The sequence below is a fragment of the Nyctibius grandis genome, chromosome 17, assembly GCF_013368605.1.
Source record: "Nyctibius grandis isolate bNycGra1 chromosome 17, bNycGra1.pri, whole genome shotgun sequence".
Lineage (NCBI taxonomy): Eukaryota > Metazoa > Chordata > Aves > Nyctibiiformes > Nyctibiidae > Nyctibius > Nyctibius grandis.
In genome coordinates this window covers 3,307,830-3,323,129 of record NC_090674.1, presented here as the reverse complement: position 1 = coordinate 3,323,129, position 15,300 = coordinate 3,307,830, and the positions used below count along the sequence as shown (strand labels likewise).

At 37.7% G+C, this 15,300-nt stretch overlaps 3 protein-coding genes across 10 annotated transcripts in view; 2 read left to right on the top strand and 1 right to left on the bottom strand.

Moving 5' to 3' along the window:
- DHRS3 (dehydrogenase/reductase 3) overlaps window positions 1–15,300 on the bottom strand; it is a 161,964-nt gene that overhangs the window by 56,718 nt on the left and 89,946 nt on the right. The window lies entirely within an intron of this gene.
- On the top strand, window positions 1,627–6,861 carry LOC137671466 (arylacetamide deacetylase-like 4). Its single transcript, XM_068415064.1, has 4 exons — window positions 1,627–1,809; window positions 2,189–2,405; window positions 5,683–5,746; window positions 6,087–6,861. The coding sequence occupies exons 1-4, from the start codon at window positions 1,627–1,629 to the stop codon at window positions 6,859–6,861; spliced, it is 1,239 nt and encodes a 412-aa protein (XP_068271165.1).
- Window positions 9,082–13,490, top strand: LOC137671200 (arylacetamide deacetylase-like 4). The gene is made up of 4 exons (XM_068414613.1): window positions 9,082–9,258; window positions 11,409–11,625; window positions 12,028–12,091; window positions 12,716–13,490. The coding sequence occupies exons 1-4, from the start codon at window positions 9,082–9,084 to the stop codon at window positions 13,488–13,490; spliced, it is 1,233 nt and encodes a 410-aa protein (XP_068270714.1).

The following is a 15,300-nucleotide window of genomic DNA, read 5'->3' as shown; positions in this document are numbered from 1 at the left end:
CTTCTCTGAGGATTCAAACATAAGAAATCATCAAGAATGCTGAAATACAACATTCAAAGCTGATCTCCATGTGATAATTTATTTCAGGATATTTTGATTGGTGGCTGAGACATCAGAAATAAGCACTTAGTAAGAACTGTGTTGTTCTGCTGTTTGCCAGGAATATATGGCAAAACAAATACTCAATTAGAAAAACACAGGCTGTGCTAGAATATCACACTACACAGAAACTGTTTACAGACGATAACCAAAACCATCAACAGGATGACCCTGCTGTGTTGCAGAAAAAACCCTATGGACAAACGTTGATAAGCTTAGGACAGAATGAGAGCTGATCATGGGTATCTGGGTTTGGCTCAACACTCTGCAGTCTGACGTTTGTAACTAACAATATTGCTAAATTTGTACTCCATGTAAGTGAAAGGCGGCCCCAAATCAGACAACCTCAGCAAAGAAAAAGCCCTTTCCATGAACAGCTGAAAATCTGCCTATTTCACAAACTTGGTGCAAATTTACGTTGCTTTATCCCACACATTCTTACCTCCACAAGCTAAAACTGTGCAAATCAGCTGTCATGATTGCTTTGCTTTAAATACTGTGCTACTGAAGCTAATGACTAATTCAGTTTTCAGACTGGAATTCCACTTTAAAAGCTAGGACAGGAAAAAAGTTTGGGAGCTGTAACTTTAAAATTGTGTGGAAAACGAAATTCCGGTAAGAAGAATACAAAACAGAAAAATTATTTCACCAAACGACTGCCACCAATTTTAATCATGCCTCACTAATAGACATGTATTCATAACGCTTCTACATTGAACTACAGACAAGAATTACAATGAATATAAAATTCGGAGAGTTTAATTAATGAAAAGCTTTTACCAGAAACAATAGTGGCTTAAATCTACAAACACACCACTGTGTATCTGGAAAGACCTTAATGTACATTAAGACTTGCACGGTCAAGCATGGATTTTACTTGTGCCAGTGTGAAGAACAGTATCTATGCACAGAACACCACACGCAGCTAACGTAATGTAGACATACATCACATAAACAGAGCAAATCTTTCTGCCGGAGCATATCACAGGTTATATGTGCTTTTATTTAAATCAAAATTAAAGCATGAACGTGTCTGTGCATTCCACTATGAAACAAAGTTTATAAAAAAAATGTGGATTTGAATATTTTTCTTCTCAGAGAAGTACATACCTTGACGACAACCACAAGCAGCCCCACATCACTAAAATTTAACGCTACAACAGGAATGTCCATCCACAATGAATCCACAACAAACCAAACACAGACAGTCTTCAGATAAGGGCCCCTCTGAATAGCCATTTCTCATTGTTAGTGAAGAACTCATAAATCAATTCCATATACTTTGAATTCCACCTTTTGTAAAGGGTAAAAACTTCCCCTTCCCACTTTTTTAACTATAAGGATGTGTTGCCAATATTATCATTAGCAAAAGAAGGGTGGAGAAAATTAGGGTATTGCAACATTAATAAACTTAATTTCTGCTCATGAACTGAGTGCTTAGTCTCCTGTGAAGACATCTCAGAAACACCTGAAAACAAGGCTTAAGACAGCACAGGGTTTTTTAGCATTCACTTCCGTTGAAGTGAAATGGCATTTGTTTATACGACTTTAGCAATAATAGGAATGGTTTTCATTTCTCCTGTTATAATACCTGCACTGTTTTTGGGGGGGTTATTTTATGATTTTTTCAATTCAGAACTACCACCTGGAATTGACCAACCTCTAAAGCTTCGTTTTTTCCATTCATTGTTGATTACAACCATGATCTCGGTAAGTTAACTTTCTTAAAACTGGGGATTCCACTTTTATTTTGGTAGGATATTTGGGAGTGGGAAGATAATGCCTTAGAAAAAAAAGAAAAGAAGCAGCATTCACCCCTCTGAAGCCTGTAAGCATTGTTACAAGAACCAAATCATGTTAAATTAACTCATTAAACTGATACGACTACTCTTAAAAGCTTATTTAGATTTTTTCAGTGCATCTGTCAAACTTCAGCCACTTAGAAAACTATTTCATTTCACATGAAAATTAAAAAAAAATAACTCTCTGTATACTGTACCTACTGAACTGCATGTACATATAATAATGCTATCTATTCAGAAGCAAGCCTACATTACACCTCTTCTTCTGAATTCTTTCTTTTCAACAGGGAAAGATTTTGGAGAAGCTAGGGATCTGCAGTGATTTAAGCTTATTGCGAGTTGTGCTAGATGGAATACCACCACGGAGAGATTCAAAACTTCTTATCAAAGATCTCAAAGTAGATGAGGTACCGTTGAGGATTTATCAGCCTAAATGGCCACCAACTGGCAAAAGAAGAGGAATACTGTATTTTCATGGAGGCGCTGGCACATTTGGGAGCATTAGTAAGAAATATGCAAGTTTTATTTTTAAAATCAAATCTAAACCTTTACATTTTTACCTTCAGACATGTCAGTCAATATCTCACCTGTCCTTCCTAATGACAACAGTCTTTGCAATCTCAATACTAACTGCAAAGCACCTTGTGGAATCAATGGTCCAGTGCACAGTTAAGGGTAATCACATTTCTACTTCCTTTGGGCTACAGGCAAAGTTGATGGAAGCAGCTCTTAGCAGACCTGAGACTTCTAAATCCGGAACTGTGATCCAAAAACCCCCCAATCAGCTGTCAGCTAACTGCAGAGGGACTCTGCTCCTCCTCCCATTGAAGTGGTTCTGAGAAAGATTCAGTTTGCTGGGGCAGAGAAAGAGAAACCATTAAAACAAAACACATATGCTTAGGTCACTGGGAGGGAAGTTCTTGTTCAGCTCACAGGATATTCTTGTACCTTGACTAACGGCTAGCTGAAAATAAGATATAGCAACAGTCCTGGAGTAAGGGTTGGAAACCATGTCTCTTCCCTCCTTCTCCTCTGTACTACATCTTTTCTGAAAATGTAACTTAAAATCCTTTTAGGCTGATATGGAACTCAGCCTACGTTTACTTTCTGGAATAATTCCAGTATCATGAAAATGGCAATGCTGTTGCTAAAAGAATACATTCTGGCTTCATTCTTTGGAACAATGCTTTGGTTACTTCTCAAGGAGAAATTTTCAGTCTTGGATCTCAATTGGACTAAAGTGTTTCCTGTAAGCTTGGACAGGGCCTCAAAGTACAGAATTTAAGATATACTGCTGTGCTCAGCACTCAACTTTTGTGTAGAAACACTACAAAAGTCAGTGTTTCTCAACTTGCAGTCCATGCATCAAAGGAAGTCTAAAAGATATAACATGGTCCAAGAAAGAATTTAAAGAATACATTAAAAAAAATCTGTAAATATATTCCCATTCATGCAAATAAAGAATCAAAATGAATGAAAAGAAAAATAACAAATGAGCATTAAAACCAGAACCAACTGGGGGGAGTTCGATTATTGTGGTAACACTGCACAGAATACTTTATTTCTTTTTCAGAAAGGGCGACAACCCTTTGATTGTCTCGGTAGCTGCTGGCTCAGCCTCCTAACTGTTCTGGATCTCTTTCTGAGCAACCAAGTCTATGTGTGCTTTGCCTGGAAGCCAAGGCACCTAACACAGAAATCTAGATTTCATTCCAGGGGTCAGACAGGGAAGTTGGTGGGTTTTGAATCCTTTACTGTTTCAAAGTCTCCACTAGCACAACGCTAGGTGGACTTCAGTTGACTGCAAATGAGTTTGAGAGTCTACCTAGCTTTGCTTAGCATCATGCAGACGCGATAACATAACTTCTAGTAACTTTGGTTCCATTCTGCACTGAGCAGGAATAACCTACCCTTGTTTTATTGCAGAGCACATTAGTCTGGGTAGAGTGTTAGGCTGACACCAGCTGTGATGCTTCTAGTTGCCGAGCTAGTTTGGGTGGCAGCGAGGACTCAAGAGATCTAAGGGAAAGGTTAATTCCTTTTGATGGAAGATAAAAAGCACGCCACAAAATCGCATAGTTGTTGTTCACAACACAATTGCTGTTGCACAATCAGCACACTGAGGGACCTATATCACATGCCATGGCTTAACATAATACCCATACTTATACACTGACTGTAGTACGTGACCTGTCATTTGAATTCCTGTTGGTACTTGGTAACAGGAAAGCAAATAACACAACAACAAATTTTTAAAAGGACTTGGGGAATCTACACACTAGTAAGCCTTAAGTCTGCAACTACCAAATCAGCAGAAGCTACAATGAAGAACAGAATCAGTCGGCAGATAAATATGACTTACTCCTTAAAATCCATACAAATGGAAGTCATGCTTCACAAATCAATGTAAGCTTTTTAAATGAGTCAGCACATACCTGAATAAAGGAGACTGAGTTGACAAAACCTACTTTGATTTCGAAAAGAGTCTCTTAAAGAGGCTACATACCCATGACACAAGAGGGAAAGTCTTTCATTTGGATAAAAACTGACTAAAAGACAGAAAAAAGATGAGTTGTTGAAGGTTCCTGTGAAACTCCCATAAGGACATCTGTGCTGGGACCAGTGCTAATCAATACATTCAAACCCAGAAAAGATGGTGAAAGCTGATATACCAGGTCCTTCAAGGTAGTAAATGGATGGCTGAAAAACTGCAGAATGTCTTTATGACAGCAAAGGCTGAGACAATGAAATGACAGGTGAAATGGCGTGTAGAGAAGTCAAACAGATGAACAGAGCATCCTAACTTTATAAATAAAACAATGGACTGTAAGCAGACTACTCCCTTACAGGAAGAAGATCTTGGGATTATGGTAAAAAATTGCCTGAAATGTTGACTTAGTGCACAGTAGCAGTGAAAAAGCAAATAAAATGCTAGGAATTGTTATTAGGAAAGGACAAAACAGAAAACTTCTTTACGCCACTGTAATAAATCCACGGTGCATCTAAATACAGTACACTGCTCATAGTCCCAGTTCCCATACCTCAAAAAGGATATAGCAGTACCAGAAGGAGTCAGAGAGAGGCTGCATAGGTGAGAAAAGTGCTTCTGTACGAATAGACTATGACTCTTCAGGCTGGACAAGACAGATAAAGAGATACACTACATGTCTACAAAATCATGTGAAGCAAGAGAAGTTAAACAGGGAATGATTATCCACCATTTCTTAGAGTACAAGAGTCAATGTCACCAAATGGAAGTAGCAAATGCCAGAAATGGTTCTTTACACCTTTGTAAGCAAGCTATGGAATTCTTCACTGCACAAAGTTGTTAATGTTAAAATCATGGGTTCAAGAAGCGGTTTGAATAATTCAGAGAAGAAACATTAATCAAGGGCATTAAATATAAAGACAGTTTCTGTCTCATAGGAGTGCCCTGAGCCTCAACTTCTTGAATGCTTCTTATTACTATATGCTTGTCCTCAGCTTATGCTTCTCCTTAGACATCTTTTGTTGACCATCAGATGAGATGTGATGCCAGCCTAGACAGACTTCTATTTTTTCCTAGTATTACCATTTTTACATGCTTATATTACGCCCTAACAGCCACTGATCAATAATCAGAAAATACATTAACATGTAAAGACCACATTGCATAGCCGAAGTTACTCATCAGTCTCATGTTGCAGTGCCTTCCACAGAGCGTATGTTCAAGGATCTATATTTTAATTTCAAAAGGATATATGATTTTTAAAACATCATTTCTGATAAATTTTCTCTTTAGGAGCATTTGAAAGAATATGCCGCTATATTGCCAAAAAATGCAACTCAGTGGTTGTGTCTGTTGGGTAAGTGCTAGTTTTATATAGAAGTATTTATGGTAATACAGTTCACAGTTGAAACATTTCTGAAAAATATGCTGAAAATATGTACTATTTCAGATTGTGCTCCCTATTTTTCGCTTTAGCCTTTCATTTAACTTAGAAACGCGCTTACAGGCAAATTATTCTAAAATGGCTGTTATACCATTAGTTTGTCTTTCCAATCTACACTAGTTGAAACCAAATATAATCTTTAAAATTCAGAAGAAAAAGGCCTACATAACTACCATACCAGTCAGTTACGAACAACGCTAATTAAATTTTTATAATTACTTTGACAATAACCACAATATCTTTGACATTTCAGTTACCGTTTGGCTCCTGAACACCCATACCCAGGGCAATATTTTGATTGTCTCAACGCCACCTTATACTTTATGAGGAATTTAGAAGAGTATCATGTGGATCCTGCTCTTATCATCATTGCTGGTGACAGCTGTGGAGCTAATTTTGCTACAGTTATTTGCCAAATACTGCTGAACAAAAGAGATCTTCCAAAAGTACGTGCGCAGGTCTTACTTTATCCAGGACTACAGGGGCTAGATTTTCATTTACCTTCCTATCAGCAGAATGCTTCAGTCCCCATATTGTTTCGGAAGCTAGTTATCTACTTCTGTTTTCGTTATCTTAATAAAAAACCAACAGTTTTGGAAGATGTCCTACAAAATTGCCATGTTCCGGAGAGTATGAAACGGAAGTATAAAAAATGGATAAGTGCTGACATTATTCCTGACGAATTTAAGATTAGAGGCTACGTACCACAGAAATCCACTTCATATAAACCTGAAGTCCATGAAGCAATCAAAGAAATTCTAGCAATAACATTTTCCCCACTTTTAGCTGAAGACTCCATTATTTCCCAGCTCCCTGAATGCTACATTGTGACATGTGAGTTTGATGTACTGAGGGATGATGGACTGTTATACAAGAAGCGACTAGAGGACAATGGCGTTCAAGTAACCTGGTATCATTCTGAGAGTGGTTTCCATGGAATTTTAGCCTTTTTTGGCTATGGGATTTTTTCCTTTTTATCTGGAAAAAAAATAATGGATAGTACTGTGAATTATATAAACAGTTTATAAAAGTATTTTTCAGAACAAAGATGCAAGTCTTACATTATCCTTGGCGAATACTTGGCAAAGAATGTAAACACTTTTATGTTTTGGATTTTGACTGCATTTTATACTTTCTAATTTCTGCATCTGTGGTGACCCTCAAACAACTGTTAAGATTATTTAAAGCACCACCTTTTTAGAAAACGTTATTATAAAAACAGACCAATAAGATCGAGATGCAAAGCAAGGCACGTGGCACGTACTGTTTCACTTTAACACTAGCAATTCTAGTATCTTCGCGTGGTTGGCACACCAAGGCAAGCCGCAAGAACATCTCTTCCTGAAGATTCTTCGACTGCCCAAAGATGCTGAAGACAACAAGTGGGTCTACTTTGGCCCTTGACAGAGACAGGAGATGTTTAGGGTATCAGATGGAGAACCCAGAGACTCAGGTTCTGTGAAGTCTTATGTCAGATAGTGAAATTGCAGCTGTGCATTTTAATTTCTAGGGTTAGACTGCACAGAGACTACACTTTCCTTGAAGAAGCGTAGTCAAAAGACTTCTGTCTGAAGCAGAAGTTCTAAACTGGAACTAGTATGGGTTTGATTTTGTTTGGAATCTGAGAAATGATGTTTCGTTTTGGTACTCGATTCATAAACTGGAATTCCTAAATTTTAATAGGTGTGTACATGTTAGGGAAGTGCAGAGGTGAGACTTCTTTTCCTTTTTGTACTCTCTGTTTTTCTTTCAAGATTATCTTATTCTCAAGACTACCTGTTATGCTATGTTTGTTGAAAAAGTTCTGAAGATCACAGATATAAGAAGGTAGAGAAGCACAACATTGTATTATCTTGCTGTGGCTTTCAACAAAAAATAAAATAAAAACTAGCACTTCAAATACTTCTGTTACAAGTAAGTTACATTTGCTAAACACATACTGACTGATAAACCTAAATGAACACCTCACGGTTAAAGGAACAATGCAACACCGGCAGACAGAGACCACAATCTCGCCAATTCTACCTAGTCAAATCTGTGCTGTGCACAGTAATTAATTTACCAGACAACTGGACTATCCAGGACTATTGTATATGATCACATAACTGTGGAAATACGATACAAACTGAAAATCCAGAAACACCATTGGGTGGGCTATTTTTTTTAAATCTGGACTTTTGCTGGTTTTAAACAAAATATTTCCTTCTACTTCAGAATATTTTACTATTACCATGTGCCCTATTAAAAACACTCAACTTCTCACTGGAAAAAAAATGAAATTTCATTTTTTATGAAGTTTTCTACCTAAAATGACATGGTACTTTCACCCACCACTTACAATTTAACTTCAAAAAAAAAAATAACATGGCTGCTTAATGAAGTTAGATTTTTACCTCTTTCATTTCCCTGGGCATTTGCAGTTTCAACAATGTTCTGACATCCTAGTTGTTTGAAGAGTTGCAGACTCAGATTCACAATACCTCAAGCATCATTTAAACTACAGCATCTCTACATTAGAACAATCCCATCCTACAGCAAGACCAAGATAAAGCAGTTTGATTTGAAACTCTTTAATTGCTGATTACCTTAAGTCCTTTTATGCTGCAATTGTTGCATGCTGAGAGTTACTAAGTTTACCTGATACGAGGTAACCTGATCATGAATCTAAACTCAGCCTCTTGTGTTGTTATTTAACCGTGTTTTTCTTGTAGAAGAAAACACAAATACTAAAAAAACTGAGATTGAGGTAATGACATAATTTTATAGGTGCACTTTTCCAAAAAAAGATTGGTAATGATCCACTTGGCCCTTTAGAGCAATAATCATATGCAGGCTCCTATCTATGCGAAACCCTAGAGAAACTCTCCTTCTGAATAGTGTTTTATAGCGTCACGAACTCAAAGCACACAAATGCCCTGTGTCCATTTTCCACCTCTAATTAATATTAATGCAGTTTGCTCATAACACTCTTCTCCCAGATGAGGACTGGTTTCTTGCAAAAATTCCAAATTTATGCCGGTATAGATCTTTTAACAAATTCAGGACTTTGACCAACTAATCTTTTGTGAAATAAAGGGCGCGGGGGGAAAGAAAGTGGGAAAGATACCTACTAGTATATTTGTAAAAGGGAGGAGAAAGGCTTTTACTAGAGCAACCTTACGATGAACAAAGAATCAGGAAGTAACAAGCCAAAGATATCTGGCAAAGTCAAGTCAAAGACATTTCAGATCACTTTGCTGCTCAGCAAAATGGCAGTTGTGTACACACTGCTGGTGTTATTCTTAGCCGTTTTTGTTGCTGGATTTATATTGTTGGTCATGGGGGCAATTAATTTTGATATCTCCAACTCAGAAATTCCTCCTGGAGTGAATCAGCCTGTAAAGCTCCGAATCATTCATATAATTTTAATAAGCAGAGCTGTGGTGGTAAGTTAACCGGGTGTGATTTCTGGGGGAAGAACGGTGAACCTGTAGATTCAATGCTAGAACTCTGCTTGGAATTAATTTTCAGAGGGGAGAGCAGGGCATTGCTATCACGCTGCATGTTGTATTTAGAAGCTCAGTTTTGCTAAAGAAACCTTTACCAGATTTTTTACATGACGCTGCATTATTACAGTCTTGCCTGGCTCTTACATTAGGCAGTACGTAAACACTGCCTAACACAAGCATTTGAAAGTCTGACTGTGCTTCTACAGTGCATTGTGCTAACCTTGCAATAACTGATTAAGAATGCTTATACATGTTGGATCATTTATACTTCCATTCCAGGTTCAGAATATATCAGATGTCTTTGGGCCATGCTTTCAAGCTTTTCTTGGACTTGGGGATGAGGAGTTATGTATTTATTTTGATGATAAAAATAGAAATGGAGCATTTAGAATCGGTTTTGGGAAGAGGCAGTTTTTGTCACACAAGTTACAGTTAGGTAATGTTGCCCAACAGGAGCTGAAGGAATTCCATCTCCCCTGAACACATATTTATAACTCCTGCAGCAACTAAGCAGGCTTGTCTGATGCAAATGGGGAGTTCTGGCCAGCCCAACTTGTTGAGGTGAACTGGCCTGTAAAAGAGTGGGCAGCTAACCAGTCCACAAGAGTTGAAGCTCTTACCAAAATACAACCTATGGTGATCTCTGCTGACAAAGGATTTCACTGAATCAGGAGTATTTCCTTGTAATGATAGCTGTATAGATGCTGTGATGACGGAAGGTGTTAGAAATACATGAGATACCAGAAGTTGTGCATATATTTAATAAATTACTTAAACATCTACAAGAGGGACAAACTATTTAAAATGAAAAAATAAAATAAAATAAAAAATTCTCTGTCAGAAATGGTCTAGATTATAGTGGACCATGGTAAAGAATTCTAGATATATATTCTCATGCTTTGGCTGCACACAAGTTGTAATTAGAAAGAGATTACTTCACTTAAGCATCTGGAAGCGCCAGTTCTCTTTTTATCATCCATACACTGCCCATTAGCACAATTGTATGTTGCAATGTCAACAATACAGGATGAAAGAAATCAAACAAGTCGAATGTAAAGGTGAGAATATTCTTTGTAGTTGTTCCATTTCTGCTTGGAAAATAGCAAATACAAAAGAATAAACCATTTTATCATGTTTGTATACAATCAGAGACACTAGACTAGTTTCTATAATGAATTAAAATCAGTATGTTGCAAAATGTATTAGTTTCTTCAGCCTCAGAATCCGGCATGGAGAACACTACAAATAGCTGGAGTCACTGAAGAAAAGGTCTTTCATAGGTAAATATATTGAGTCATAACACTACTGACAATCCATACAAACGTGGCAGTCTAATAAGAAATATTCACAATAAAATAGTGAATATTAAGAGCTTAATCCAAATCTTCATAAGGATCAAAATACTGGTTTGGCATGACTAAATAACGTATTTCATAACAGAAGTTATGCCTTTTTTTTGCAAAGTTATGTTGGACCAGTAGCTCTCATTTGCATTCTTTCCATCTTCTGGTGCCTGGCATGAATATCACTACAGCGTACAGAAAGAAGTTTAGGCCTACTAAATATCTGAGGATCTTCTTGCCAGTGCATCACACACATCAGTGAAGACTTCCGAGATGAATTAAAAAGTAATTATCAAATATATTCTCAATTTAGTCAACTCTACTTTGGTCAAGTGTCCATATCATGAAAATTAGCACCAGAACTATCATCTTTCTCTATGTTTTCATATCTTCTCAGGGGCAAGGACAGAATAACCAGTGAAAACCAAACTCATTTTCAATGTTAGGTAAAGCACCCGCTGAGAAAGCAAAGGGATAGATTTCACCAGTCTTTGTTAATGCTGGTGAATTGTCCCATTGTTTTGGGATTATGTTCTTTGGTGAACACTGCTGTTCATGTGACCTCTCATGATGCTACTGTTATTTGTTCAATTGTATTATACCTGTGCAACTAGTCAAATATTTTATGATTGCCCTAAAATAATATGACTTAGACATCATGAGTATACTGCCCATACAGTTTCTTTACTTTGGAAAATAGATAATCTCTTGAGTGAACCCCCTATTCTCTTTGCCTTTGAACAGGGAAAGATTTTGGAAAATATTGGCATCTGCAGTCAGGTTAGCTTTGTCCGGTACATGCAAGGTAGAAAGACTCTAGGAGTGGACCCAAAGCTCTTCATCAAGGACCTGTGGTTTGAGAAAGTGCCTGTAAGGATTTATCAGCCTAAGGTTCCATCTGCCAGCCAAAGGAGAGGAGTTATGTTTTTCCATGGAGGAGGATGGGTATCTGGAAGTCTTGGTAAGATATCTAATAAAAAAAATATTATAATTTAGTTAAAGCAGTATCTACTTCATAAATGGTAAAGGTGATTGTTGCTTGATCTGTAGCAATTATTAAGTTTTAGAATGACCACAGACGCACTCTCCTAAGTTTTGCTGTCAGAAGAAAGCATCTGCTGTGCATTATGTGATTTTTCTTAAAGACAAGAACAATGAGATATGAGGGGAAAAAATACAGTAAGCAAATACTGAAATAGGAACATGAGGGGATACAAAAGTTCTGAGGAGCTATGGAGGAAGGGGCAGAGAAAAGCAGAGAGTATTTTCTTCTTGCAATTCTTTGACTCATGCAATAGATAACATTAGCACTCTGGCATAAAACCAAATCAAACCCAAATCCCAACAAATATGTTTCTTTCAGAGACCCATGAAAAGCTATGCCGGTCTATTGCCAGAGGAAGTGAATCAGTGGTTGTATCTGTTGGGTGAGTCTCTCCTCATACTATTTTTTAGAGATTGTTTCCTATACTGTAAATATCTCCTTATAGCTTCCCTGATCATAGCAACAACCATTCTCAAGAGAAATGTTTCTGTGGGACTTGTCAGTCAATGTTTTCAAATTCTGAACTGAAAATTGACAGTAAACAGATAGTAAGCCATATATTCTACTTAATCCTTATTCAAGGAAACTCTGCTTGACGCTTACAGAAGCGCTACGTGAATGACAAGCTGATATCATCATCAATATACCGACAGAACAATTTGGATTATGAGGATGTAGTTGCACTGTAACAAACCAGACATAAACCAGAAGTATGCTAAGGCATAAAACAACTACATGACTGTCAGTGAAACCTAGACATAGTTGGCAGATGAGTACTTCTGTGTTGTTAAAGACTTGAGAAATGTCCTGAACAGATGATATCCTAACAAGTTAATCTGCACCACCTGGTCCAACTAGCTGCAGTTTATTTATGATCAACCTGTGGATAAAGGGAAAATTCTGAGGTCATCAGGGTATTGCTGGTTGCAGGAACCAGTATTTTCAGCAGTACATTTAAAACTAGTATTTCCCTCTAATACTTTTGTTGTATCCTTTTGTGTATTAGGTATCGTTTAGCTCCTGAACACAAATACCCTGCTGCGTATGAAGACTGTCTGAATGCCACCATACACTTTATGAAGAATATAGAGGACTATGGTGTGGATCCTGCCCGTATAATTGTCTGTGGGGACAGTGCTGGGGGCAATCTAGCAGCTGCTGTTAGCCAGACCCTTGCAGGTAGATCAGACCTCCCCAAACTACGTGCTCAGATCTTGATCTACCCAGGCCTCCAGGCACTGGACTTCAATTTACCATCTTATCAGCAGAATCAGAGAGTCCCTCTCTTATTCCGAGAACGTGCCGCTTTCTACGTGTTACAGTATCTAAACGGGGATGCATCAAATCTAGAAGAGGTCTTGGAGGGTTCCCATATTTCTATAGATATTAAATTAAATTATAGGAAGTGGGTGAGTCCAGATAACATCCCCGAAGAATTTAAGGTCAGAGGCTATCAACCACATGTGCTACTTGACTGTACAACCGAAGTTTATGAGACAGTGAAAAGATTCTGTGAGCCCAGCCTGTGTCCGCTGTTAGCTGAAGATGCAATTGTTCACCAGCTGCCCGAGTCTTTCATCCTGACTTGTGAGTATGATGTGCTGAGGGACGACGGCTTGCTTTACAAGAAGAGACTGGAGGACAACGGTGTTCGAGTGACCTGGTACCATCTCGAGGATGGATTCCATGGAATCATAAATTCATTTACTAGCGACTGGTTGTCATTTTCATCTGGAAAAAGGGGTCTTGACAATATAGTGAACTTTCTAAAAAGCTTATAGAAACAACTTTTTTTCCTTCTGTAAGAACCACCAATTTTCTGTGGTCTTTTATGCTTCTAAATTCCATATAAGAGGTTTAGATAGGACAATTTGTTAATGAGCAATTACGCCAGTGTGACCACTGAAAAAGATACTTCAAGCATGCTATGAAGTTTCTTTTAGTGCTGTTTGAAGTATTCCATGTGTAGTCTGCCTATTTTAATGATCTATTTGGACTAGGCACTCTCAGTAAATACTAAAGATGCAGTAAAATTTTAAATCAGCATCTGGTCTGACTCGTTTTATCAATTATGATCTATGGTTTCATTCTTCCTAGAAGGCTAAGCGTGTTTTGGCAAAGGAGGAAGATACTGATATTACAATGCTATAATGCAGTGCCTGTGCTATATGTTACACGTAGCATCTGAGTCTAAGATTCCCAGTCACCAACTTGTAGAAAATGTCTATGGGCTAGGTAACTGGTATTTTAGACTCAAAAAAATGAAGTCAAAATTGCAGTCGTCCCCACTGGAGATACTCTATTAACAGCTTTGTTTAAATTACAATGGAGGAAAGGCTCTAAGTACTTTCTGATGTTTATCAAACATACAAGTATGCTGAAAAACTTGTTCCTGTGCTTAAATACTCTAACGACAAAATAAGATTGATCCATTTACTTTTGTAGAGCACACGTTAGCTTTTTTCCCCCCCCTCATGTTAGTTCCAGTTTTCTTATCTAAACATGCTTGTTACAACTATATATTCCAAACCACTTAAAGAACGTCTACAATACAGGAAACAATATGTTGTGGCTGCAGACCAGATGTAAGAGACAATTTAACCTCCACATTAGTTGGCTCTCCTTGTAAATAGCAACTTGTCATAAACTAGAACTTCACTGAGCACTTAACTGCTATCTCTGAACAGTCATTCATGTCATATCATCCACAATAATACCATGTAGAATGCCAGGCCCTGTATCCACAATTAATGTGAAGCTAAACAGGAAATTAAACGCATTCTCCTCCAACTCTTCTCCTATGTGTCGCATGCTGGCACCTTGCACAACATTTCCAAGGACTTGAAAGTGTGTGTGGCACCTGAGAGATCTGTTGTAACTTGGACTGCTCTAAGGTTTACTGTTACCTTAGAAAGCTAAATCAAAGATAGGCATAAAGACACCTCACCTCTGGTTAAGTGAAATGGCATTATTTTATATATTGCCAGTGATATTGCTGATGATTTTTATTGCTTCGTTCATACTAGCAATTATGGAAATAATTCAATCTCAGTACTCCAATTTCAGTATCACTCCTGGAGTAAATCATCCTGGAAAGCTTCGAATTGTCCTTGCTTCTATGATTGGTACATCTGCTATGGTGAGTTACTCTTCCATGATTTCTGCCAGAAATGTGGTTTAGGTGTTATTTTTGTAAGGTTATATGTGTAAATACCAGAATCCTTCTGGCTGCATTAAGACTTAAATGAAGGCTTTCCTTTTTTTGGGGCTGACTTTAGAGGATAATTTTTGTAAAATGATTTCTGTTAGATCTCAGATAGTTTCAGTCAGGTTTTCCCTATTACACAGGGATGAAGCCAACCATAAGAGTCCAAGCTTTATCAGCTAAGCTTCCCTAATTCGGTTTAAATTAATTATTTATAAAAAGTGAGATTGCTTTGATTTCCATTTTAGCTAAGCACAGATGACGTTTTTAGGCCATTCTTAGGGCTTTCCAGTAACACTGATGGAAGGCCAGGTGCTTCTCTAGCAGATAAAACCAGAGACTCCCAGGAAGCCTTAGAGGAAGGACATCTGGGTTGTAAGCCTGTA